A 27,899-nucleotide genomic window follows, 5' to 3' on the forward strand; every position below is an offset into this window, starting at 1 on the left:
ACAGTGCAGTGTAATAAAAAATAAATAAAGTGCAGTATAATAAAAAAAACAGAGCACTATAATAAAACACAAATAAATACAGTGCAGTGTAATAAAACACAAATAAATACAGTGCAGTATAATAAAAAACAAATAAATACAGTGCAGCATAATTAAAAACAAACAAATACAGTGCAGTATAATTAAAAACAAACAAATACAGTGCAGTATAATAAAAATCAAAAATAAATACAGTGCAGTATAATTAAAAACAAACAAATACAGTGCAGTATAATAAAAAACAAATAAATATAGTGCAGTGTAATAAAACACACAAATACAGTGCAGTGTAATAAAACACACAAATACAGTGCAGCATAATAAAACACAAATAAATACAGTGCAGTATAATAAAACACAAATAAATACAGTGCAGCATAATAAAACACAAATAAATACAGTGCAGTATAATAAAACACAAATAAATACAGTGCAGTATAATAAAACACAAATGAATACAGTGCAGTATAATAAAACACAAATGAATACAGTGCATTGATTCTAAAATTGGTTGACAGATTATTTTTGCAGATTAATTTTGACAGCATTAAAATTCTGAATATCATTTAAATATGTTTCTGTCCAAAGAAATGCATTTTTCACTACTGTAAAGTAGTGACGTGTAAAATGCACAGTGCACAGATGCAATTAATACATTTCTTTGATTGATGCAATTTATTTATTTTTTATTGAATGAATACTAATCAGTATGTGATGTATTTGAGATGATTTTTAAAGAAATGGTGGGCCAGTTTTCTCTCCTCATCTAGTTTTCCTTGATTTCGGTATGAGTCATATGTGCTCTGTGCTCGATGTGTCTGGTGACCAATAGAAAGCCCCTTGCATGATGCAACCAACAGTTTTCCAAGTCCATCAATGAAGAACTCTGAGGGGAAAAAATAGAAAAAGAGATTTTAAGAATTAAATGAGATGAATTGGAATAGAACTAGAATAATTAAATGTGCAATGAATAAATCAATAAATATGTTTTTCTGAGCTAAAATTGTGTGTGCTTGCCGGTGTGTCCAACTCTTTTAAGGAAAGGGTCAAATCCAATTCTTTGCACTGCTTCAGTTTTAGCCAGGAAATAGTTGATGACTCCATCCACTAAGTAGCATCCATCATGGTGTTTTAGTGGTTGGTGAATGCCTCCTTTAATACGCTTTAGACAGCCACCTTCTTTATCACCCTCATCATACTCGAGAGTAAAATAAAACTGCTCACCGGAGACTTCACCACCAAGCTAAAGAGAAAAAGAGCTTGTTAACAATGCTGTATTGCTCCAAGACTTTTCACCTCCCTAAATAATATCCTTTTATACTTACAACATCTAGATCTGGAATCGCTTCCATAATCTCCACAAAACTCTCAATCCGTGACTCCTTCAAGAACACAAAGTCATCATCCACCCACAGGAAGTATTTTGTTGTAAGTTGGGATAGAGCCAGATTTCTGCCTGCAAACCATCCCTGAGGAACCAAATAATAATCGGCAGTTGTTCGTTTCCTTGGACATAAAGTCTAAGATGTGTAACCTACAGCATTGAAGTTTTGGGGCAGTTCAGTTATGTACCTGTGCAGGAGGCATGATGTAGTGCTCTATGTTGTTCCCAGACACATGTTCAGGCGTCAGGCTGTCATCTGCAACAATGATCTTGATATTTGGGTAAAACTTCCGGATACTCTGGATGAGGATGTTCAGCTCCTTATACCTCAGAAATGTCTTGGTTGTTATGGTTACCTGAGAGCTTATATCTGAATTACAAGAGAGAGAAGTAGATGCATTTCATTAGCAGGTTTTACAAACTTTATAGATGTTTGTTTATAACTGATGCCACGGTAGCATGCTATTTCGTAGTGTTTTTGATTTGTTGTGGTCTTACTTTTTCCTGGGTCATAAAGAACAGGAACTGATGGTCTCCTAATCATGATGGGAAACATGGCCTCGTGGTCCTCAAAAGAGAAATGAACTAAAGAGAAAATGTGGTTTGACATCAAATAAATGACTATTCTTGAAAAAAGTGAAGACTCACTCAAATAGTAAAGAGATAATCATGCAGAAGAATAGCCTATAATGGGCTGCAAGCATATATTCAAATTAAAGGGTTACTTCAGGGATTAGCATATGGCTTTCTATCAGTAGAAAATCTAGACGCACCCTAGCGGCAGCAAATTTAATCTGCCCACAAGTGTCGTCTAGGAACTCTTAATACCCTTCTGAGCTGTATTCCCCTCACTCTGCACTGTAAAAAATTATTTAGAAAAAAAGTTACCTGGTTGCCTTAAAATTTTGAGTTCATTGAAATTAAAATTTTGAGTTAATACAATGAAAATTTTTTTGAGATTCGACAACCTTTATTAAAACATTATTAAAAGATTTTGTAAGCATTTTGGGTAATAATGTGTGTGTTATTTCTGATGACGCAGTGAAACATGCCAAATAGTGCTGTTTTCATGATTTATCAATTTTTTTATGTGGTTCAGATGCAAAAATATTTTGAGTTTCTATTTATTAAACTAATTTCCTTCATTGTATCAACTCAAATTTTTTATTTCAATAAACTCTAAATTTTAAGGCAACCAGGTTACTTACTTTTTTAAGTTAAACCAACAAAAAACACCACAAATTTTTTACTGTGTGGACGGGCCAATCACATCATGTATAGAGTCGGCGGGCAGGGCCATAATGACGACGGCCGAGTTGCGTTTGCGTGCTTCTAGTAAACACAGAAACTGGCGAACGGCGGTCATTCGAATCAGCTCTGACTGCGACTCTGGAAGACTTGGAGTTAAGCTTTTCTCTGAGAAAAGAACAATTCTTAAAAAGGGAAGATGTGTTCGGAGTTTAGCCGACCGGATACGGTGAATGTTTTATCTATCAACAAGCTCTGTTTCACCTTCGTTGCTCTGGTTGGTGTAGCTCTATCCTATCACGTGCAGAGGGAGTTTGAAAGACAACCGTTTATCCCGCCCCTCGGATTGAGCCCTGTCTATGGTGAGTTTCCAGACCAAACATCTTGATGTGGGTCTGGCTTGTTAGGCTACAGAAAACCTGGAGTATATTCGAATTATCGTGCTCCCCCCTCTCATATCCCCGAGACGAGAGATTTATGCATTTTATTTCTGGAAAAATTACTCCGGTGATGCAAATATCGTCGATTTGCGTCATCTGTAAAATGTTTGGCCAGATGCTACAGACTACAGCCAGCAGAGGGAGCTATTTCCGCATGTTTTCAACTCGCACTTGGGTGGGGGATGGGGTCGCAATCACAGCTCAGCTCAGGCATTCATGGAACGGCGGAGCAAAGTGAGTATTTTATCTTCTCAAGGTAATTCCTATGAAAGTTAATCTTCCAAAGGCATTAACTGAAACCGTGCAAGACTGAACGCGCTGAGAACGTCTCGGTTACGTATGTAACCCTAGTTCCCTGAGGGAACGAGACGCTGCGTCGAAACGCTGTGAGAACGCCTCTGCGTAAATGCGTCGTGAAGTGCGTGTAGAACCAATCCATCGGGAGATCGATCGTCGCCGACGTGATGACATCATCGACCGGAGACTATAAAAGGTCCGCGAACACAAACAGGAACTAGCTTCTGATAAAGCCTGAAGTAAGTGATCACGGGCATGCCGGGAGTATGGCAGGGCGACGCAGCGTCTCGTTCCCTCAGGGAACTAGGGTTACATACATAACCGAGACGTTCCCTTTCGGGGAACTCGAGCTGCCTCAAAACGCTGTGAGAACGCTTATACCCACATCGCCATGGGACCAAGTGCCTCGTATGTGTGAAGCCGAAGCGCACGCGATTACGAGAGTACCTGCGCCCCAACAGTAGATGCCAAATCTAACTCATAGAATCTGACGAAAGTTAGCGGCGAAGACCAGCCTGCCGCATTACAGATATCTTGGAGGGAAGCCCCCGACAAAAGTGCTTTAGAAGCAGCCATACCCCTGGTAGAGTGCGCCCGGACAGCCAGTGGAGATGGCTGCCCGGCCGCCTCATAAGCAAGTGAAATGGCCTCGACCACCCACTTGCTCATTCTCTGCTTAGACACTGGAGCCCCCCCTTAGGGGCTCTGAAACAGACGAACAATTGATCGGTCTTTCTCCACAAGACAGCTCTGTGGACATACGTGTCTAACGCCCTAACAGGGCACAGCAGATTTAGTCTTTCCTGGTCTGACGTCGTGAAAGGAGGAGGACAGAAGGCTTGGAAAGTTATGGGGCCCCGTGGGCTCGTAGGAACCTTGGGGACATAACCCGGTCTGGGATGCAGAAAAGCCTTTACCATCCCAGGCGCAAACTCTAGGCATGAGGGCCCAACCGACAGGGACTGAATATCTCCTATTCTTTGCGAGATGATATGGCCAAGACAGATAGTTTTGAGGGTGAGGAACTTATCCGAAACCTCCTCTAAGGGTTCAAACGGAGGCTCAGACAAGCCCCGCAAGACAATGGCCAAGTCCCATGCTGGGAACGTCGAGTGCATAGCCGGCCTCAACCTTAAGGTACCACGGAGGAAACGTGTAATAAGAGGGTGTCTTCCCAAAGACACTCCACCCAAAGGGACGTGGAAGGCACCCCAGGCCGCCACGTACAACTTTATTGTGGAGGGGGTCAACCCTGCCGAGAACCTTGCCTGCAGGAACTCCAGCACTGTACCAACCGGGCAGTTAACTGGGTCCCACTGGCGTTCTCTGCACCATGCTGAGAAAAGTTTCCATTTCAAAGCGTACAGCTTCCTCGTGGATGGAGCTCTGGAGTGAAGGATGGTCTCAACGACCTCGGCCGAGAGACCCTCCTCTATGAGCCTTGCCCCCTCAGAGGCCAAGCCCATAGTTTCCACATCTCTGGGCGTGGGTGCAGGAATCTCCCGCCCGCCTGAGAGAGTAGATCCCTCCTGGTCGGAATCTCCATCGGAGAGCCTTCCAAGAGAGATATCAGGTCCGAAAACCAGATTCTGGTCGGCCAGTACGGAGCCACTAGAAGTACCTGGGCCCCGTCCCGGCGTACCCTCTCCAGAACTCCTGGAAGCAAGACAATCGGGGGGAAGGCGTACAGGGGGTAGCCTCGGCCACTCCTGTACCATGGCATCCAACCCCAGCGGGGCTGGATGGGACAGAGAAAACCACTGCGGGCAGTGAGAATTCTCCTCCGAAGCAAATAGATCTATCTCTGCCTTCCCATATACCTTCCATAGGAGCTCCACCACCTCTGGGTGGAGTCTCCATTCCCCGGGCCTCGGCCCCTGCCTCTACAGGCTGTCTGCTTCCTGATTCAGGACCCCCGGGATATATACTGCTCTGACTGACAGCAATTTCCCTTGGGCCCACAGGAGGATCCGACGTGCCAATTTATCCAACGGACGGGACCTCAGACCCCCCTGATGATTTATATAGGCGACCACCGATGTGTTGTCTGTCCTGACTAACACATGGTGGCCCCTGAGGTCGGGCAGAAACTGTTTCAATGCAAGAAACACTGCGAGCATCTCTAGCCGATTTATGTGCCAGTGCCGCTGATGTTCCTGCCATAGACCCTGGGATGAGTGACCACTCATGGTCGCCCCCCAGCCCGTGAGAGAGGCATCTGTCGTTAGCGTTACGCGACGAACATGAGCCCCCAACACGGGACCCTGAGATAAGAACCCCGGGTTTTTCCACATGACCAGAGCACGTAGGCATCGCCGCGTGACTTTGATCGTGCAGAGCGGATTTCCCCTCGGGGAGAACCCTTTTGTTTTGAGCCACCACTACAGTGGCCTCATGTACAGTAGGCCAAGAGGTATTACGTTGGACGCTGCTGCCATGAGACCTAACAGTTTCTGGAACTGCTTCACAGTGACGGCCCGGTCTAGCTTCTGCTCTTTGACTGCTGCCAGGATCGATGCTATGCGTGTTGGCGATAATTGCGCCCGCATAATTACCGAATCCCAGTCCACGCCTAAAAAAGTGGTTCTCTGAGCCGGAGAAAGCACACTCTTCTTGGCGTTCAGCCTCAACCCCAATTTCGACATGTGTGCGAGAACAGCATCTCGATGCTGAACCGCCATCTGTTCTGTATTCGCTAGAATCAGCCAGTCGTCGATATAATTCAGTATGTGGATGCCCTGCAGACGCAACGGCGCCAGCTGCATCCACACACTTGGTGAATGTGCGGGGTGACAGAGCTAGACCGAAAGGAAGTACACGATATTGGTATGCCTCTCCCCTGAAGGCAAACCTCTGGAACTTCCTGTGATGTGGAAGGATGGAGACAAAATACGCATCTTTGAGGTCTATGGTGACAAACCAATCCTCCGATTTGATCTGCGACACAATCTGTCTGAGTGTGAGCATCTTGAACTTGAGCTTGGCCACTGAGCGATTTAAGAGATGCAGATCTAATATCGGGCGTAAGCCCCCATCCTTCTTTGGCACGATGAAGTAACGGCTATAAAACCCAGACTCCCTGCCGGGAGGAGGAACCCTTTCTGTAGCCCCCTTTCGCAGGAGTGTCTCTACTTCCTGTGCCCTCACCAGAGCCTGCTCCGGGCCCACCTCTGTAGGTAGGACACTGCTGAAAGGAGGTGGCCGCCCTTTAAATTGAATGGCATACCCCCTTTCGATTATCTGCAGGACCCAACGAGATATATTTAATAGACGTTTCCATTAGTCTAGAAAATCTACTAAGGGAACCAGCCTCTCGAGGCTGGCCTCTGGTGTACTTTGAACAGCAAGCACAGTGCCCTGAAGCGGCGGACCGGCAGGGAACGACTGACTTGACTGCTCGGGAGCCCCCCGAAGGGGAAGCGGACCACCCTTGAGTGGCCAGCGGGGACCGTCTGCGCCCCGGCATTGCGGCGGGGTTGGCAGCGCGGCCCCCAGAGGGCGCTGCAGGACAACGGGTACCGTAGGCAGAGGTAAACACCGTTTCCCTTCGGAGGGGACTACCCTCAGCGTCCTTTTGTTTCCCCTGCCCTCCGAGGAGGGGGCGGACCACCCTCAGGTGGCCCGCGGAGACCCTCTGCGCCCCGACATTGCGGCGGGGTTGGCAGCGCGGCCCCTTGAGGGTACCGAAGGAAGACGGGTACCGTATGCTGAGGTAAGCACCGTCTTCCCACGGAGGGGAAACTAAGGGAACCAGCCTCTCGAGGCTGGCCTCTGGTGTAATTTGAGCAGCGAGTGCAGTGCCCTGAAACGGCGAACCGGCAGGGAACACCTGACCTCACTGCTTGCATGCCCTCCGAGGAGGGGGCGGACCACCCTCAGGTGGCCCGCGGAGACCCTCTGCCCCCTGACATTGCGGCGGGGTTAGCAGCGCGGCCCCCTGTGGGCACCGAAGGAAGACGGGTACCGTGTGCTGAGGTAAGCACCGATTTCCTTCGGAGGGGAAATGCCAGGGACGATGCAGCTGAAGGCGAGAGATAGCTCGCAAGCGTCTCTTTGATCTTCGGCATCGCCCCATAACCATAGTGTCTCAGCCCAAATATATTACTATATGCAGATGTATGTGGGCTGAACACTCTATATGATACCGGTTTCCTCCATGACCTAGACACCTCGGTGTGCAGGTCAGGGAAGAACGGCAGGACGTTGATGCTTTGCACGAGAGGGCAGGAATCGCTCCTCTAATTTCGTTTTCTCTGATTTCGATGGGATTCAGATATTTCCGCCAGCCAGTCGTTTTTTATTTTTATATTTAACCTGGCCACAGCTCTCGTGAGAACCTCAACTCACTAGCGGGTGACTGAAGTGGCGAGTCTTCAGTCACGATGCTCTCAACGTCCACCTCCTCAGAGCTGGATAGTTGGAGCACCGGTGCCCCGCCCGGGGAGGAAGAGACCGCAGAGCGGGCTTCCAAACCCCGAGACGAGACACTGGACAATACAGGTGAGGGCTGAGATAAGGCTGGGCCCGTCTCAAACCCCTCTGTAAAGTCCATGTGTGAACCCCACGACTGAAGCCACCGCTCTGCCTCGGCAGCAGCGGGACCGAGCCGCGGGGAACACGAGCCGAAGCACCCTCCTCGAAGAGTGCCCGGCGGGAGCGCAGCATTCTTAACGGAAGCCGCTCAAAAAATGCTCACAAGCGGCCCCCTCAAGGGCTGCCTGAGCGTGCTGCGCTCCCAAACAGCCATACACAATGAGTGTGTTTCCCACACGCAATATATATATTTTGAGGGCAGGGATAAACACACTGTGAAATGCTGTTCACTCGCCATAATCTCCTTTTTCTCTTTATGTTATAAAATATATATCAGATATATTTAACAAAGGTGGAAAATTCTCTCTAATGGACAGACAAAAACACCAAATAGACAGACAGGTTCACACAGATCGCTTACTGAAGGCACAGAAGCTAGTTCCTGTTTGTGTTCGCGGACCTTTTATAGTCTCCGGTCGATGACGTCATCACGTCGGCGACGTCATCACGTCGGCGATGATCGATCTCCCGATGCATTGGTTCTACACGCGCTTCACGACGCATTTACGCAGAGGCGTTCTCACAGCGTTTCGACGCAGCTCGAGTTCCCCGAAAGGGAACTACTACCGCGAGCGTGGACGCGTTAACCTCAGCTCTCATCACGAGAGCTCATTCAGCTCATCACGATGTGTGTAATCAGACTCCTGCTGCGTTTGTGCTGACACTTCCTCAGCGGCTAAATCACAATATATTGAACAGACACTTTCAGGTTTTAATTGTAATTGGTCGTTTAATTGTAGTGTCTGTTCTCTAACTGAACTGATTTTATGAAGATGAAAGCGGTGGTGGGGAAGTAAAAGTGATTCAGTAGCGGTGGCTTTGGGAATGGCCTCACAGGGCAGCGAAGCATTCTGGGAATTGTAGTCTTTCATCCCCATGAGACAAATACATTTTCTGTCTTTTCTCAGTCTAGAAAGCACCAAATTCAAAAATAATTTCACATTTCTACTACATTAATGACCCAGTTTAAATACAGATTCATCTTCCCAGCGCTGAAGTACCCCTTTAATAAATAAAGTCTGCGTATAACATTCACAATTAATTTTATTTCTCTAAAATTATGTATTTCTGATTTGCTTTATGCATTTCTGAAATGTAACACTTTACTTGAGGGTCTCCCCTGAACTTACCCAGGTCTTTAGTCTTGATGTGGTAGATGGTGCTGGTGTAGGTCACTCTGGACAGCAGATCGTTGAGTTGTGTGAGGCTGCTGGATGAGATGCTCAGCTCACTCTGACCCTGTCCATCCACCTGCTGTTCATCCAGAACATCCTCTACTGAGAGCACTCCATGCTTCACACTCAAAGACACCTGCAGACATCATTGTGTTTCATTCAAATATAAGTTTAGATCTAGAATGGAATCTCAAGATTTCAAAAAGTATTTAGTGGTGATAAAAGGGTTCATGCATAATGAATGAAAACCTCATGCATGGCCTTTTACCTACATAAAAGAAAACAATCACAAAGGGCAACCTTGTACTAGGAGTTGCATAGAATAGTCGACTATAATACCCTGCTATGATGATTTAAGCTTGAGGTCATGTAGCCGCTGATCATGCCTATAAAGGGTTTACTGTCCTTAGGGCTGGGCGATAAAACGATAACGATAATTATCACGATATAATTTTCCTCGATAAAACGATAACAACAGGTCGATAAATTCTCGATATAATGCTTACGCGCTATGCGTAATGCTGCGCATGCGTATTGCAGACCGGGCGTCTGCGTGCTGCACGCGGTAATGTTTACAGTCTGTGGCTGACAGGCTTGGAGGATCGGAGATAAGTGGAGCGATAAAAATGAGCAGTAATGAAGAAAATGCAGCGCTCACGGCCAGCTCGGAGGACACAGATATCGTTGACAAGTTAGTTTGCTCAACTTCAGTGGTTTGGAGATATTTTAGCGATCCCATCCGACATATAACAGAGCGACGTGCGTGGACTGCTTATCATAGGTTTACGTTCACCACAGGAATTTAATTATTAAATTATCGTGTTTCTTCAAAGTCCTTCCATATAACATGCAGCCCAACACAGCCGTGAATCTACATTAACTACATTCACACACCGGCTTACCTTGTTAGCTGTAGTGGGTCACTTATTTATAACAGGCTAACGTTACCAAACTATAATCACTAAAACATCGGACTTGTACATCGCTATCATAATTGTTTGTCTTTGGTGATGTATTAATGACTCCGCATCGCCTGTATCAAAAGAGAAATAATGTCATCTGGTGTTTAAAATTAATAAAATAGACTAGACAGCCCTTACTGGAGATCCACAAATACTGAACTTTTCTCTCTCCCGACCAGCCCACTGTCGGTGAGGTGTGTGTGTGTGTGTGTGTGTGTGTGTGTCGGTGAGATGCACGGTGGACCAATCCACTGTGAGGCAAGAGAAGGGGCCTCAAAATGTTTCGATGTTTCATGTTTCAAACTGTTTCAAATGTTTTGACCGTTTGCGTTTTTAGTGTTTTACTTACACAATTAATATATATGATGCAATATTGAGCGTTTTTGTTCTATTTAAGCTGCAAAAATCGTTCACAGCAGAACCGCAACGCGTCTCACAACAACGTGTGTAAATGAACAATTCATTGTTTGAATGAATCGTTTGAATGAACGACTCAATGACTCGCTCATTAAGACGGCCACCTGCTGCCACCTACTGGAGGTTTAATTTGATCTTTAAACATACTTTCCAACATGTCTTATTTGTCTATTCAAAACTACAAATCTCAAAACATTATTTAATGCTGTTGTAATTTTTCAGTGTAAATTATTTAATTTGATTGGTAACAGCCCTTATAGTGTTTTATTTTAATTAAATGTATTGATCAAAATTACAAATATAAAATGAAACATGAAGCTTAGCCTATATTTAATAAGATTAAGGGAAAATGCCCTTTATAAAAGGTGAAAATATCACAAATTTCAAATATGCAGATTTAAATATGTCAAAGCTGATTGAACACTGGTGAGAATATTGCTTCAGAATAAATTATATTTACAACACACAAACACAAACACACACACGCACTTTTCCAGACAAGCTAATTTTTTACTTGGACAAGCTTGAACGATTTACTTGTTCGAAGGACAAGCACATGAACATGCTTAATGTCAAGCCCTGTATAATGATATATTATTGATATAAAGTGTTGAGTAAAAAAATGCTGGCCACAGTTAAGATTTTAATAAATAAATCTACCTCAGTTTAAATAAATTGTTGACTTGTTTGGGAAGTGTTTGTCATGTTTTGACAATAAAGGATAGTTTAAACCCACAGCTAACTGTTTGTTTTCTACATCTTTCACTCAGGAGCAAAAATATGCCTTTAATCTTTAAAGAAATAAACATTTTACATTTATCGTGATATTTATCGATATCGACTGATATGCTAAATTATATCGTGATAATTTTTTTGGGCCATATCGCCCAGCCCTAACTGTCCTACTTTATCTGTATCTGATTTAGAACAAGCAGAGATCTCTAAGAAATATAACAACCCAAAGTTAAAAAAAATAAGCTGTTATGTAGGAGCTGTTATGTCTTGTGGGCAGCACTGTGTCGTATGTCATAGCTGTGCACAAGGTATGGCATACGACACATTCAAGTTTCAGCTCGAGGTTCAGGCTTATTTCATTAATGACACCAGCAGCAACTGCTCAACGGAAACTTGAATTTGATCACATAAATATGAAAAAAAAAAAAAAAAAAGATTATACCTACCTTGTACTGCTCCCTTTTCCTTCCTACTGTTTGAAGTGCTAGACCTGAAATTATATATATATATAAAAAATATATAACTTAATCAAATAAAACAATTACTTTAAAAAAAAGGGTTATTAAGTATATCATGCCCGGATAAAAGAAAATGACCAAATAGGCGGGATGTGGGCGGAGCTGAGGTGACACATGACTAACAGACAGCTGTTAAATGGCTATCATTCCTGTCACTCAGTGGCCACGCCCTTAATTATGCACAACTTTAAGGCTTTATATAATGCAAACAAATGAGTTATGAATTTGTACCAGGCTGTAAACATGTTTTATTTCTGCTGTAAAAAAATCATGGGCTGCCTGCTGACTGACGGCTTATAAGCACTCGAACATGCGTGCACAGTCGGTCAAGCTCAGTTTCTTGACTGAATAAAACTGAATGTTTCTTCTTTGACTGAATGTTTCTTTCTTTCAAAACCTTATAGTATGCATCCTGAACTCATATGACGCGTGTCTCGGCGTATCATTACATGATATGTTTGTATTCTTTTTGTAAAGTTTTAGCCTGGTTGCCATTCACTGCCATTATATGGAGAACCGCAGGATGTTTTTCAAAATTTCTCGTTTTGAGGTCCAAACAAGACCGAAGGACATAAGGCATTGAAACAGCTAGAGAGTAAGTAAAGATAACTATTTTAAAGCTGCACTATGCAACTTTCCATCCACTAGAGGGCGCCTATTCAAAACAAAGGTGGTAGTTTGATGATGCCATGTTTGAGCTCAGAATCTTGGGACATGTTGTCTCCACCTCACAGCCAGTGGGACAGAATCGGGATAGGACTCGGGCAGAAATCATGTTCATGAATATGAATTATTAGCGTTACTGTAGTATGAAGCAGAGCAGGACTGAGTGTTGAGGAGTTATCAAGGCCGCTGGAGCGATTGTTACACAAACACACGCCTCGTGAGCAACGGGCCTTTTATTATGATGGGTGCCTGCGCTATTTCTGCTTTTCCGGTCATGAGAATGAGGTTACACAGCTCTGTTTATCAAATTAAATACATTTAAGTGTGTTTAAAATGATGTTATGACGTTACTCTGTGCATTCGCTTGGGGTCTGCTGTGCCACTTGTTGCACACTGCTAAGAGTAAAGTAAATAGTTTCTGCCAAATAAAACCAAAAACTGAACGTAACACAGATATGACGGCGACACTCTCAGACGCTATGCTGAGACGTCCCGGGTCCTTGGTTAAAATAGCAATTTTCTCCCAATTTATAAATAGTTGGAAACATTTGGGATATTGTAAGTACCCAACTGAACAAAATATATAACACTGGCCTAGTGGTTTTTGGATATTTTACTGCAAAAAATACTACATAGTGCACCTTTAATTTCAGGGTGAACTATCCTTTTAATTCAAACAAAAATAACTTTATTCAACCATTTTGTTGTAGCTTTTGTCAGTCTCCACGCAGTTTTCAAAGTAAAAACAGCGCAACTCCTGTGTCATCATCACATGCATCATCACATGGCTGTTATACAACTCGAAAGAGCTGCGCTACTTGCAATTTAAACTGCATAGGAGACTGACACAGGCTAGAACAAAATTATTGAATAAAGTCAAAATTCTTGAATAAAAAAGTATTCTTGTCGCTTGGTAAAATTAAGGTTTGAACCACTGGAGTCACATGGACTATTTTAACGATGTCTTTACTACCTTTCTAGGGCTTGAAAGTGTTAATTAAATTGCTGTCTATGGAGAGGTCAGAGAGCATCAAAAATATCTTCATTTGTGTTCTGAAGATAAGCAAAGATCTTAAAGGTTTGAAAATAACATGAAAGTGAGTATACTGTAACAGCTAGAGCTAGCAATTTATTAAAGGGATAGTTCACCCCAAAAAACAAAATGTGATGCTTATCTGCTTACCCCCAGGGCATCCAAGATGTAGGTGTGTTTGTTTCTTCAGTAGAACACAAATGAAGATTTTTAACTCCAACTGTTGCTTGTATAATGCATGTCAATTGGGTCTACGGTTGGAGTTAAAAATCTTAATTTGAGTTCTGCTGAAGAAACAAACACACCTACATCTTGGATGCCCTGGGGGTAAGCAGATAAACATCACATTTTCAATTTGGGGTGAACTGCTAGCTCTAGCTGTTACAGTAGTAAATCTGGTTTACATGAAAGTTAACAGGATAGCTATACTAACCTGGTATTAAACTTTTCTTCAGAGGAGCTACGTTGAAACTTGTAGGATATTGGAGAGGAGAGTTGGCCTTGGCGATCAAAATTTGTATGTTTGTCTCCATCCTGAAGAAATGCAAGCAGCAAATAGCACTGTTATATTAAAAGAAGTCTAGAAGTAGCTCCCAAAAATGATCAATTGAATGTTCTCTTTGCTGCCCTGCGCAGAGAAGATATGATTATCAATAAAGCAATAAAGATAGATATTTTATATTTAACATAACATTTAACGTGTTTTACAGGACTTTGGGTGAGATGTAGAGAAATCCTGTTCAACCTGAGCTGGTGTTGGTTGAACTCCTTTGCTCTGCGTTCAAGGATGTCATTTAGGTCATCTTCTGGCACAAATTGTTTGGTGAGTTCGGCTCCTTTACAGGAAACATTTGGACTGGGCGAAGGTCCAAAGCTGTGGTGTCTAGTTATTCCATAAGCATGTCAAAAAGACCTCAGGTTAGTTAGTTAGAATATCTTAACCCTATCTACTTAATATTAACTAGCAAAATTGAATTGACAATTTACCTTAAGACTGTCTCTTGCTCAGGATTGGCACTGTTGAACAGAATAAAGTCAACAGATGCAGTCACTTTGCTAGGTAAATAGTTTCTTTGACTTTGATCATGTTTTTGTTTTTTGTGCATCATTTCCAATCAAACTGCATGTTCATTAAATTATGCAAATGTATTATTATTTGTATTTAGTATACATAAATATGATGCTATGAATCTGAAGATGTATAAATAAGGATATAAAGATATATAAATAATACTTAATATTGCTATGAAATCCATTTTCAAGTTTAGACATTTTATTTCATGAACAAATCATTTGAGGTGAGATGCGGTGGAAATTGTATGTTGAAATATTCATGACTCAAAGAAAAAAAGTGTGAAAATTAGACAATAGTAGTAGAGTATGTGCCGTATGCCCACTGTTTGACATTATAGGCAAATCAAATACACTAGTTAAGTGTTTAAAAACTGTTTTAACGGAGTTTGTTCACAGGGCCGAAAGTGCCCATAGTTGAAAAAAACAGTTTGTTACTAAAAAACTCCACTGTTGCTCTGAAATCAGTATAAATAATACTGATTAAGTTACTAAATAAAAAATTGTGTTACGTCTGACGTCACGGTTTCCGGGTACAAACGTTCTATCAGATGCTGAACGCAAACCATAAATGGTGTTAATAGACACTCATGGGGTGCTGTAATTTCATCAGAGTGACAAATAATTTTCCTCGCCATTATCTGAAATCTCATATGCCTAGATCATCTTTAATATAGGTGGCTAGGAGGATGCCATCAGCTCAGAGATTCGAATGTACACAGTTTTTAAAACAAAATCTTGAATGTGATGGCTTGAATGAGCCATGACTTAAAGCTGAAACGGATACAGACTGAGAAAAAAAAAACTATAATTACCAGGTTGCTGTTATGCTTTTCATATCTTTCCAAACTCCACTTAGTATTAAGGAAATGCTCAAGGTGCCAAACAGGACAAATATAAGCAGGATGTATCGCTTACACACCATTATGTTGATCTGAAAGATACATCATACACATCATACAGATACATCATTTAACAGTTATACTGAAGAACCAAAGTATTGCAATATCAGATAAGGTAATTATCTCCTGAGCAATGAGGTAAAGCTGCTGATAATACAGAATGAACCATATATATGAATATGATGATGGGTGTCGTATTATTTTAGGTGGATGTGGATCAGTTGATAGTCAGCTGATGCAAGCTTGACTTACAAGATCTGCCAGACCTAACACTACGCTTGATTTCTTGTTGTTTATTGAAGGTGGATCTAAGCAGATCTGTGCTGAAAACTAATAGTTTTTAGCTAAATCTAAGCATGAAAGCCATTAAACAAATTATTCTATGCAAGGACACAAGCGTCTTTGCCATCAGTAAACAGAAACAGTCACAACAAAAAAACATATTTGCCACATATGTTGAACATCTATCACAGACATATCCTTTCTTTTAAAAACTTTTTCACGTGAATTGGCAAAATGAGAACCATACATGGAAACCTGAAAAAAGTGAGATGTACTTACAACTGTTTTGGGATAGAAACGTCCAGCGACCAAGTCAGTCATGAGCCATAACCAGCCATTAGAAATGGGCGAGTCTTGGGCATGCGCTTTTGAGGCATTCTACAAAAAAAAAAGAAAAAAGAAGAAGAATAATAATAATAATTAAAAAATATATATATATATTTACATATATTTATATATATTAGCTGCTTCTTCTTAGGAGCATGTCCGAGACGTCTTCCTTGTCCAGTTGCTGAGCTGATCACTTTACACTGCACCACTGGTCTTAGGAAGTACTGTTAATGTGTATCAGATTTCTTTGTTCACGTTAAACACTAATGCATTTTTTCAAATGGAGAGAAATACCACAGAGTAATGCTCCCAAAGTGCAAACGGTTATGAGCAGAAACCCAGCCCTTCAGAGAAAAACTTTAATATATATAAAAAATTATTTATCTCTTCAATATATTATTTTAGTGTAAAATGAGTAAAGCTTTTTGTTGTTAGGATGACAAAGTTGTAAAAGGTAAATTTTTAGGGTGCTCTGCCTCACAGCGCTTTTCAATGTCAAAATGATTGAGATATGCCAATCAAATCAAAGAAGGCAGGTCTTACTGTGACCACTTTTCTGCCACTGTCATAACACAATGAGACTTTGTGGAAAGATGTGTATTAGACAACTGTTTTACAATAGAAATGTTAAGCGACCAACAGTAATGGACTATCTAGTGATGCACACTAGTTTTAATGAAATTGCGCATTGAAAATATGCAATTGTAATTCATGTAAATCATAAATGAAGGTGACAAGACTAGAAACTGATTTTTTGTGTGCAAATAACTATAATTAGACCAAGAACTTCTATTACTATTCTTATTGATTTATTCCCTCAAATTCCTTTACAGCTTAATAACTTAACAGCATAACATTGAGTAGAAGAGAGTGAAAAAATCTCAGAAAATTCAAATGTCATTTTATAGAATAACCTACTTAAAAGTCTAAAGCAATGCCAATGTAACATTTCAAATGAGCCGTATATACAGTCATGAAATAGTTGAATGTGTTATCTTCTTTTAAAGACACATTTTCAATGCATGTAACCTAATAAGACAGCATGACTTTTTAGAAAACGAGACATAGCCACATTAATTATTAATACATACATGAATGTAACATTAATTATTCAAGTGCATTATAGAAACGCAATCAATGGAAACGGTCAACTCAAGTTTTCCTCAATATAATTACTTACATTTAGCATTTTCCAGTTCCCAGTTTATGGCCAGGCCTCTCTCTGTCCCTAACAGTGAACAAAGGTTTACAACATTTTGATTGCTAGACACCTCTTTAGAGGGCAAAAGGAAGACCAAGCCAAGGAAGGACAGGATTAAATATGAACTAATATTTTTTGATTCACAAAATTTTCAACTAAATATTCAAATACATTTTCAACTATATTGCTGATCTGCCCGCATTGACACTATATGATAACTGATCTGAGCTAGATGACATCACTGTTTTCTCCAGAGCGACTGTACAGCCGAATCAAATTGTCGCATTATTTTCCTGTTAAACACTGTGAAGCTGCTTTTGCTTGATTTGACTTCTGATTAGCCCACATGCAGTTTCTGCACTTCACCCATCTAGAGAGTTCATTCTTATGGTTGGCCTGTGACAAAGTGAGTTTTCCCGGTGGGGCACTGCACAAAGCAGGCCAGCCTGTTGCTATGTAAACAAACGACTTTCAAATCATTCAGTACAGATCTGACAAAATGATACTTTATGTCGATATGGTTACAGCTTTGTCAGCACTAGAGTGCGGATTGGGTCGCATTTTTCTGTCTGAGCCCGGCCTGCGTCCGACGGAGCAGTAACCGAGCCCGACAGTTAAAATCTTTTTTTCCCCTCATATACTAATGACATGTGCGTTTGTTTGTGTGGAAATCCCGCTTTTATTAAGCAATTGTACGAAGGCATTCTGAAATGTTTACAGACGAGCGCATCAGCAAGCACATGGGGCATCAAACGTTACACAGAGCCCAATCAAATAGCCAACTGAAATGAAATGAACAAAGGTCTACTAAAAATGGCCCAAGCTAATAGAACAAAACATTAACGTAAAACAGTTGAAATGCTTATTGAAATGAAAGTCAACTTACCATTTTTCACAAACTGTATGGTTACTAAACTGCAACATGTGATCTAGTTACATAATCTATCCATCAAAGTTTAGGCTAATCCAGGTTTTATGCAGAAAAAGGATTGCAACCCGAACGTCATTTCTAAATATCTGTCCGAGCCTGTCGGTATCCATCCTCTAGTCGGCACACCGGATTCTTTGAAAGTGCAATAGCACCCTGATTTTCCTCAAAAATAGTCACTGGTGCATATTCAAGTGCATTGTCCATTCCATTAATTAGATTGGTCAGAAACAAGCTTTCTTGTGCAGTAGCTGATAAAGCCATATATTTGGCTTCACGTGAGGAAAAAGCAACAGTTTGTTGTTTGACAAGAGCCACACTATATGCAAGTTGTGTCAAACTAAACTAAAATATTTTCGAAACATGAGAAACCATATTACACATTTCCAACGCTCGGCTGTTGCTGCCAACCAGAGGACCACTAACTCTTTCGCAAATTTTATGGTCAATGACTTGCAATATTCTCTGCAGATGTTCATTTATATGTTCATTTAATAAAAACTGTATTTGATTATGGTATACAGCACACAAAAAAATGTCTGTGCTCAGGAGGGAGTTTTAATTCATGGGTCTTAGACGCTATTATTTATTTGTAGGCTATATAAAATCCGATTTATGTTGCTTATTCAGAGTGTTAGTGATTCAGATTATGCTGAAGTCTGTATTAATTTACTACAAGTATGCTGCTACATACACTTTTCATGTTGGGTGACTTGGGACATATTCTGGCAAATGTAACCTCCCTGTTGACTTGTAAAATCGCTTACGTTTGTTTTATTAATAGAATATATTGGAAATAAATTCACTATGGGTCATTACAAATACTTTGCTTTAAAACTACCAAGTGAGAAAAAAAGAAAATCTATATAGAAAAAAAGAATGGTAATTGAAATCCTTCTAAATGGTAATTGAAACAAATCGTGGGGTGCCTAGAGATTCCCACCCCTATTGCCAGACCATCAGCATCACTACACAGAGAGAAGAAAATGCTTCAAAGTCAAAAGACCCTCAGTATTGGGAATATTAGTATATGAAGAGGTCACATCCCTTGTGGCAAGTGTAATGTCTTTATCCAGATTTGATACTATAGTAACTAGTGTTCCTAAGGTAATTGGGAACACAGATATTAAATGCCTCAAAACAAAGTCCACAAAATTAGAAAGTGGCTTTGTCAGACTATTGATGCCTGTCTCTATAGGTCGTCCAGGAGGATTGTTTAAAATATATAGGTGATCGGCTGAAACTATACTTAATAAAGTTTTAAATATGGATATTATTCTTACACAAATGCATCAATTCACTTCAGATGGTTATATAGTTATAGTTATTAACCTCCCGGAGCCGTGTGAAACACGTTATTTGACGGACAGATACACTTTTATGGACTCCAAAAGCAGATCAACAATCCTAGCAATTTTAAAGGAACTGAATGTAAAAAATTAGTTTCAAATAATCATAAAATGGCCCAGATATCTCACTAGGCATTAAGAAATCATGTTCATTTCAAATACTTATATCACTGACAGCAGTAGTCCGGCCAGGATATTGTCATTATAAAGTTGTTGTTGCAGTCCTCAACTGATGTTGATGTTGACATGTTGTGTTTTGGCCTGAAGCTCCGCCCTCCACCTATCGACCAATCACGAAGTCAGTAGTGTTTGGGCATCCGGGTTGCCAGATCTGCTCTAGTTACCACAGCTGCAGATCTACAAACGTTCCTGCTGATCCTGCAGCCTATCTGGCAACCTCGAGTCAGAGGGGGAGCAGTTTTGGCAGCAATCTTACATACACTTCCTTTAAAGCTTGGATTAGCCAGGACTTTTTTAATATAACTCAACTTTTATTCGTCTTAAAGAAGAATTTCATATACACCTATGATGACTTGAGAGTGAGTAAATCATGGGCTAATTTTCATTTTTGGTGAACTAACCCTTTAAATGACATGACCTAACTTACACTATTCACTTAATGTCTATTCTTGATCTCAAGGTTTATATAGGATTTGGAAAGTAGTAAGTAATTAAATACTTTTTGGAGAGAGTAATTTGTACAGTGATCTAATTACACTACTGAAGATGTAATTAGTAACTAGTAATTCATCTTTTGTAACTTACCCAACACTGGTGATGTGAGTACCAAACACTACATTACTTAGAATCCTTGGATGGGCAAAAGTAAAATCACAACATAACACACAATACACACAGATTGTGGTATCAAAATCCTCAGGTTCTTGATTTCACAAGTAAAGAATGGGGCTGTAAAATATGATCATGTTTGATTATTTAATTATGCGCAAAGAACAAAACAAAGTACAAATACAAGTTTAACTGGTCTGTTGTCTGCGTTGTGTTGTGTGTGTGTGTGTAAGGAAGAACAGGACAGCATTCGCCGTTTCGCTGATCTTTTATTCCTGATGATAACTAAATAAAATAAAAAAAGCAGCCCTCGTTTCCTAAAATGGATTTGCACACCTGTCACCATGTACTTCATTTCCACTTATATGACAAATTTAACTCAAAAAGAGTAAAATGACAAAAATAACCACACAGACTCTCATAGTGACTCAAAATCTGAATGGATCCTCATCACCTAAAGCAGTAAAAGTGCATTTATGAAGGATTTAGATCTAAGATTCGAAGGATATCAGTAAGAAAATCTGACAGTCAGTTCCATGTCCTGTGAAAGCCTTTCCTCACAATGAGTACAACACTAAAAACAAAAAAAATGCTCTATGTCCAGTTCTGGAACCGTTTCCTTAATCTATACAAAGCTTTCAATCTTGGTCACATTTAAAAATATAAAATCATCAACCCACAGGAAGTATTTGGTGGTGACTTGTGATACAGCCCGATTCCTGCCTGTAAATCAAATCAGCAGCAGCAGAGCAGTGTATAATAATCAATAGTCACATATCAGCTAACAGCAGGGCAGAACATACCAATAAACCACTGTAAATGTTAAATTAAATAATTATATATGAATATTATTAGAGTCAATAGCTACAGACCGATGGATTTCCATGGCCGAGCAGCTACATCACCAAGTGCAATGCAAAGTGTCAGATGCAGTGGTGTAAACCACGCCGCCATTGGACTGGAGCAGGGAAGACATGTGCTCTGAGATGATGAATCACGCTTCTCTGTCTGTTTAGCTGTGCATTTACTGCATTTATCTGTTTAGCTGTGCATTTACTGAATGAGCACTGTGCCACTGTACGTCCGACTGATTGCACCTTATCTATGCATCATTTTTTAAATAATTTTTTATAACTGTTTTAGTTACCTGTTCTTTTCTTTGGTTATCATCATTTTATTACTTTTAATTCTCTTTACATTGTATTCTTTTTCTTATGCATTTTTTAGCCCTATTTTAATTCCTTTCTATGTAAAGCACTTTGAATTGCCATTGTGTATGAAATGTGCTATATAAATAAACTTGCCTTGCCTTGCCTTGCCTTGCCTGTTTGGCAATCCGCCGATGGACAAGTCTGGGTTGGTTGGTTGCCAGGATAGCGGTACTTGCCTGTTTCTCATTGTGCCAAATGTAAATACTTCAGCATACCAAGACATTTTGCACAATTTTCATGCTCCCAAGTTGTCCCAACTTTGGCGATGGCCCCTTTCTTTTCCAAAATGACTGTGCACCTGTGTAGGTCACTCTGGACAGCAGATCGTTGAGTTGTGTGAGGCTGCTGGATGAGATGCTCAGCTCACTCTGACCCTGTCCATCCACCTGCTGTTCATCCAGATCATCCTCTACTGAGAGCACTCAACGCTTCACACTCAAAGACACCTGCAGACATCATTGTGTTTCATTCAAATGAAGTGTGTTCCCACATGAGAAATCAGTTTTCATCAAGTCAAGGATTATAGACACCTGCAATCAACACCTTGCTCACACACCAAGCAGGTAAAAGTTGAAACCACACTCTTAGAAAAAAAAGGTTCTAACTTCTGTCTAGAACCTTATAGGGCTCTGGTCCTGTACTTCATTTAGGGGATCCTATCATGGGATAATTTTATGGATTTAGCCTTGTGGGTAGTAGTTGGACAGTTCAAGTCCTGGCCCACTGACCTTTTCCCAGTCCCACCATTAGCAGTTATGCCGCATTCGAAAGCAATTACACACACCCAGCCCATCCCAGCTTTTCATCAGACCTTTTTTTTCTAAGAGTGCAGACCAAACCCTGATGATATGAAAGACAATAGACCTTAGTCAGGTTGTAAATCATGCATTTAACTTCACAGAATTTGAAAGTAAATTTTACAATAGTTTTCTTTCCTACAGTAGATTTAAAAAGTTTTAGGAGCACAAAGCAAAGTTTTTTTGTGTGTGTGAAAACCAACCTTGTACACCTTGAAGAGCACAAATATATTTTTGTATAATTTATATAAAATGTATTTATATTAATGTATTTTGTAATTTAAATAATATAAATTACTTTTTTATTAAAACAATTTATTTATTATAAATAATTACAAAAAAATCAGGTTTTATAATCTATAAAATAATTGTTTAATTTAGTAGTATAACACTCGGGAGCAAGTCATTGTAAAAAATAATTTAAAAAAACAAAAAAGCAAATAGGGCAGAGGTTGCTACTTAAAGGTGCCCTAGAATGAAAAATTGAATTAACCTTGCCATGGTGAAATAATAAGAGTTCAGTATAAGGACATCACATACTGTGAGTCTCAAACACCATTGCCTCCTCCTTCATATGTAAATCTCGTAAATCAAAAGCACCACGAAAAAAGGGCTTCTCAACATAATGCCAACCGTGACGCAACCGTTAGGGATCATGCACGCCCCCAACATTTGCATCTGTCCAAACGTGTGCATTGTCGGGCGGAGCTGACGAAGCCGAATGGACACGTCATGTTCCAGGCTGTGCAGGAGACTTGTCTACCCTTCCCACAGATAAAAAATGTCAACAGTCATGGTTGATGTTTATAATCCGATACCACAACAATTTAATTCAAGATCGTTCGTTTGTTCGGCCCATTTCAAGTAAGCTTCGCTCAGTGTCTTAAACTGAAGAAAGTGGCAATTACAACTGTATTCCTGCAAGCAGTAAGTAGAGATTTATCCACTTATTGTACTGTTTAAACAATATCTGATTAAATTGAAAGTTTCTTAGCCTCTTAGACTCAGGGGCATTTTTTGGGATTTCCGCCTGTATTTGGCCTACCCAAAATGAAAAGCTTCCCATACACATACAGTGGTCTAGATTCAAAATGTTGGTGTCATTTTACAGGAAACCCTTTGAAGTTACATAAATCACTGCTAAAAGTCATAAACATGTAAGTATATGTTGTGTAAGCTGTAATAACCCCCCAAAAAAGTAGGCGCTTTTTGATTTTTTTTCTTCATAAATTCATTTTTGAAAGTGTGTAACTCAGGCCCTGTGTGCTCCTGGGTAAAATGTCTCATTATAATTACTGTAAGTTAACATGTTCTGAACATCATATCCCATTTAACCCCTTAACTGCCATCACATGTAATTGTAATACAGTATGTGTGTGTGTGAGGAAGAAGAGCTGGAACTCAATGCTGTTTATTTCTCAATAACTCAGGTAATCAGACAATGATGTGCACTTCGCACAGTTCAAACTCAGTCTCTTAAATAGTTCTCCTGTTTCTTTAAGCAGTTCCTCTCTGCATTCCTCCAGCTTGAGTCCCAGCACGTTGTGTTGTCTCCAGCTTCTCTCTCTCTCTCTCTCTCTCTCTCTCTCTCTCTCTCTCTCTCTCTCTCTCTCTCTCTCTCTCTCTCTCTCTCTCTCTCTCTCTCTCTCTCTCTCTCTCTCTCTCTCTCTCTCTCTCTCTCTCTCTCTCTCTCTCTCTCTCTCTCTCTCTCTCTCTCTCTCTCTCTCTCTCTCTCTCTCTTCCGACTCTCTCTCCCGTCACAGTAATTTAACTAGGTTGAATAATTTTTTTTTGAATTTATATTTAAAAGAAATTACCACAAGTTGGCACCAGCTATCTAGTTAGCTAGCCAGTTAGCATCAGCTTAACTTAAATCAGCTTAAATTTCATTTTTCAGTATGGTTCATTAAGGGGTGGTAAAACACGATTTTCCTTTTCTAACTTTAGCTAGAGTGTAATGTTGCTGTTTGAGCATAAACAACATCTGCAAAGTTACAGCGTTCAAAGTTTAAAGCAAAGGGAGATATTTGCTTTTAAAGAAATCTATTTCTAAGGACTACAGCAACAGGCTGGTAGGGATTACAGACATTCCTCCAGGGTTTCTGACATCACCAACTCCGACATTTACATAAACCCCTCTGAGAATATTAAATAAGAGAGGCGAGGCCATTTTTTATTGCTGTGGAGATGGAGAAGCCGGAGACACACTGCAAGCGTGGCATTTCTGTTGCGTGTCAGCCACGTGGCCTTTTCTATGCCTTTTGCACACCGGAAGCATGTCTGCATGTCTGACGTGGCACTGCTACTGCTAGTTGACGTACAGGGAAGGCCTATACTTCATGTTAAACATAAATATGTAGCCTACTGATACAGCAAAGACAATGTCGGCAGTATTGACCATAATATGGTATTGATGGCAAAATGGGCTGTAGAGTATTTTGTTCGGTATTGACGTGCAATATTTGAAAATGTATTATTATTTATTTAAATTACAGTTATATCTGCATTTATGTTAAAACCTAAAGACTTTCAAACATCAAAATGTAATTTATTTATATATATATATATATATATATATATATATATATATATATATATATATATATATATATATATAGTTATTTAAAAAATGAGCATCAACACGTTACAGTGCACCCCACAAACACAATCAGGCCTTCGAAAGAATGTTTTACCACCCCTTTAATAAATATTCCTATGTATATACTGTTGTTTTAGCTTGTCTTTTTAATGCTAAACTAAAAATGCTACTACTCTAATTTTGGTGTAAATGTATAAAGCAAATTGGCTTCTTGGAATGGTACACGTTTAATTTTTGTTAACCCAATATTACATTTTTTTTCATAGTTGGTGTTTTGTTAATATCATTGTCACTGAAATCTAGTATAAATGACACATTTAACATTTGCTTCACAGAAAGAAATACACAGTCAGGGCATTTTCCCCCACCCTACCCTATTTTACCAATTTGTGTTTTTAACAAATAACATGTTCATATAAGCTTTAGACAGGTATAAAATAATAATTAAACTTGCACTCAATCAATCAAGTTATTGTTAGAAGAAGGGGTTGTTTATGTGATAAGGACTATTTTAGCCTTTGTGTTTTATTCTTATGCTGTATAACCACGTAGGCTAAATAAAAATCGCGCATTGGAACTTCTCGATGAAAAAATTTCAACTGTAAAATGTAAAAAATATGATCAAATAGAGAAATTAATAGACCGCTATATATAGTATGAATGGTAGTTGTGGGTCTATTTTGATATGCAAGTGATAAATTATGATATCTGTGTCAGTGATAAATACCAATATTTAGTACTAGTCAATCAGTCGTTCAAAATCTGACTGAATAGTTTGAGGTTTAAGGTGGATTTCCTTGTCCTTACAATACAACATACAAATGTCTCCTTAACAGCCATTAAAACAATACAGTAAAAAGATTCTTGAAAAATGTATTCTGCTTTTCATACATTTCTGTAAATCTGAACCTATATTTGTCCTGTTCAGATTTTAGCTGGTGGTTGACGGCATGGTTGAAGGCATTGTCAATTCTCCAAGGTCATCGGTAACAAAAAAAACCCTTAGTGAATCATGTCTAAGAGAGGGGTAAATAAAGCAACCCAATGCTGCTGCTTTTTATGCATTTCTTATGCATGCAGTGCCATTTTGACAAATCAGTTTCAGTTCTACATATGTTCATATGTTCAAAAAAATCAAATAATTCATCATACCTTGTTTCACCAAAGGCATACCTGGCAATGAACAAAAGGAGAATACTGGTACATAAAAAACAGAAACCTTAGACCTTTTAAAGAAAGCATTTAAGCCAGCGCGTCTCCACATCTGTCACTGCTCAAAGTCAGTTGATGATTCTGCCTGTTACCTGAAATAATTTACCTCCTCATCATTTGTTTCCCACTGCAATTAAATGATTTATTGTATTCTGCAGTAATGAATGGGTTAGTTTTAGTTGACAGAACTCTAAATGTTTAGGGTACCCAAGAGCATCTTATGTGTTCTCACCCGCTTTACTGACCACAACTCTGGTCAAGATATTCCTTAGACTTCCATTGTAAGGGCGTTTTCATGTCACAGACACTGTCAAAAGAGTGCAATATATTTTTAAAGTCACCATGAAATCAAAGTTGTCAATTACACTGTAATTTACTTGCTTTAGGGTTAGTTGCCAACCATTCTTATTTTTATAGAATCTTGCAATATTTATTATAAACTATTTATCCATACACATTGTTAAATTAATGTGCCCTCGTATTCTTTAACCAAAATAACCCCTCCCTCTTCCAGCTCTTCTCTTTTTTGATCACACGTTTACTAGCGTGAGGGCGGGGCAACCTGTCACTCACATGAGATCCACCAATAGCAAACAACGTCCATCCAATTGGCTTCCTCTTGTCTAGTTGGTAAGCCATGCCTCTCATTTGTGTAATTATTATGTTAGGGATCTTCATTGTGATTGGTTGAAAAGCAAAGTATGAAATGGTTTATATTTCACATTTTCCTAGACATTCTATACAATGCCAAACGGCCAGCTGGCAGAGTATATAATACTCAAGCGGGTCTTTGTTAGGTGGGGGTGCCGCTGAGCTTCCACTCCTGCCGCTATTGTTCCCGGACGGTTGCTGTCACAATTTCAGAACAGGAAGAATGTGTAGGGCCATTCAAAATGCCATTCTAGCCTTTCTTGCTGCAACAAGTAGCTCAACGCCACTTCTGCTTTAATTTGTTTCTGGTAACATCCATTACTTTGTCATAGTTCATTTTTGAAAACATGTTCAATGCCAATAAAGGCTTGTTTTGATGGTTCACCTTGGTTTTATACAGAATGTCAAGTACACTCGAGGCCGGGGATCTCAAACTCAAATTACCTGGGGGCCACTGGAGGTAGACTGGGTCAGGCCGGGGCGCATCAAGTATTCCACAAACAAAAACAGAGCACAAATGATCCAATCTTCTCAATCTTAATTAACAGTTCTTCAACATGAATGTTTCCTCTGAATTTGTACTTTCCTTTCTGAACATGAATGGTTCATATAGGATTCTCTTGCCTACTCGATTTTTTTATTTTATTTTAAATATAGCCTATAGAAAATAAATCATTATGTAATCATGAAATAATAAACGATTTTACTTTTATTTAAAATAATAAACTAATTCAAAGCAAGGCCATAACCAGGTCAAACAACAGTGAACAAAATTCTAGTTGGAAAATAATATATTTGGGACTATTTGCAAACAATATTCGCATGAGTGAATAAATACGTACACCCAGCTGCTAATTTTTGAGTTCCCCAGTGGTCTAATGGTAGCCTTTTAGTAAATCATCCCAATGGTTCTGGGTTCTAATCCGCTCTCATATACTTTTCTTCTTCATTAAAATCAAAGATGGTCATAAATGATTGTATATTAAGAGCATAAACACGTTGCAATTTGTGTGCATTAAGTTTTGCGATTTCACCGGAATAGCATTAAGCAATAGATTGACGTGTGTGTG

At 40.0% G+C, this 27,899-nt stretch overlaps 1 protein-coding gene across 1 annotated transcript; it reads right to left on the reverse strand.

Annotated features, from left to right (window-relative positions):
- Window positions 1-743: 743 nt before the first annotated feature.
- LOC137048812 (beta-1,4 N-acetylgalactosaminyltransferase 2-like) lies at window positions 744-26,817 on the reverse strand. The gene is made up of 15 exons (XM_067427108.1): window positions 26,721-26,817; window positions 26,119-26,139; window positions 21,786-21,982; window positions 16,042-16,140; window positions 15,394-15,512; window positions 14,495-14,524; window positions 14,253-14,390; window positions 13,941-14,041; window positions 11,737-11,780; window positions 9,132-9,312; window positions 1,922-2,008; window positions 1,612-1,793; window positions 1,365-1,508; window positions 1,057-1,282; window positions 744-925 (listed from the first exon to the last, which is right to left on the reverse strand). Exons 1-15 carry the CDS (start codon window positions 26,815-26,817, stop codon window positions 744-746), a joined length of 1,848 nt encoding a protein of 615 aa, XP_067283209.1.
- Window positions 26,818-27,899: the final 1,082 nt, after the last annotated feature.

Source organism: Pseudorasbora parva, chromosome 2 (genome assembly GCF_024679245.1).
Source record: "Pseudorasbora parva isolate DD20220531a chromosome 2, ASM2467924v1, whole genome shotgun sequence".
NCBI classification, from domain to species: domain Eukaryota; kingdom Metazoa; phylum Chordata; class Actinopteri; order Cypriniformes; family Gobionidae; genus Pseudorasbora; species Pseudorasbora parva.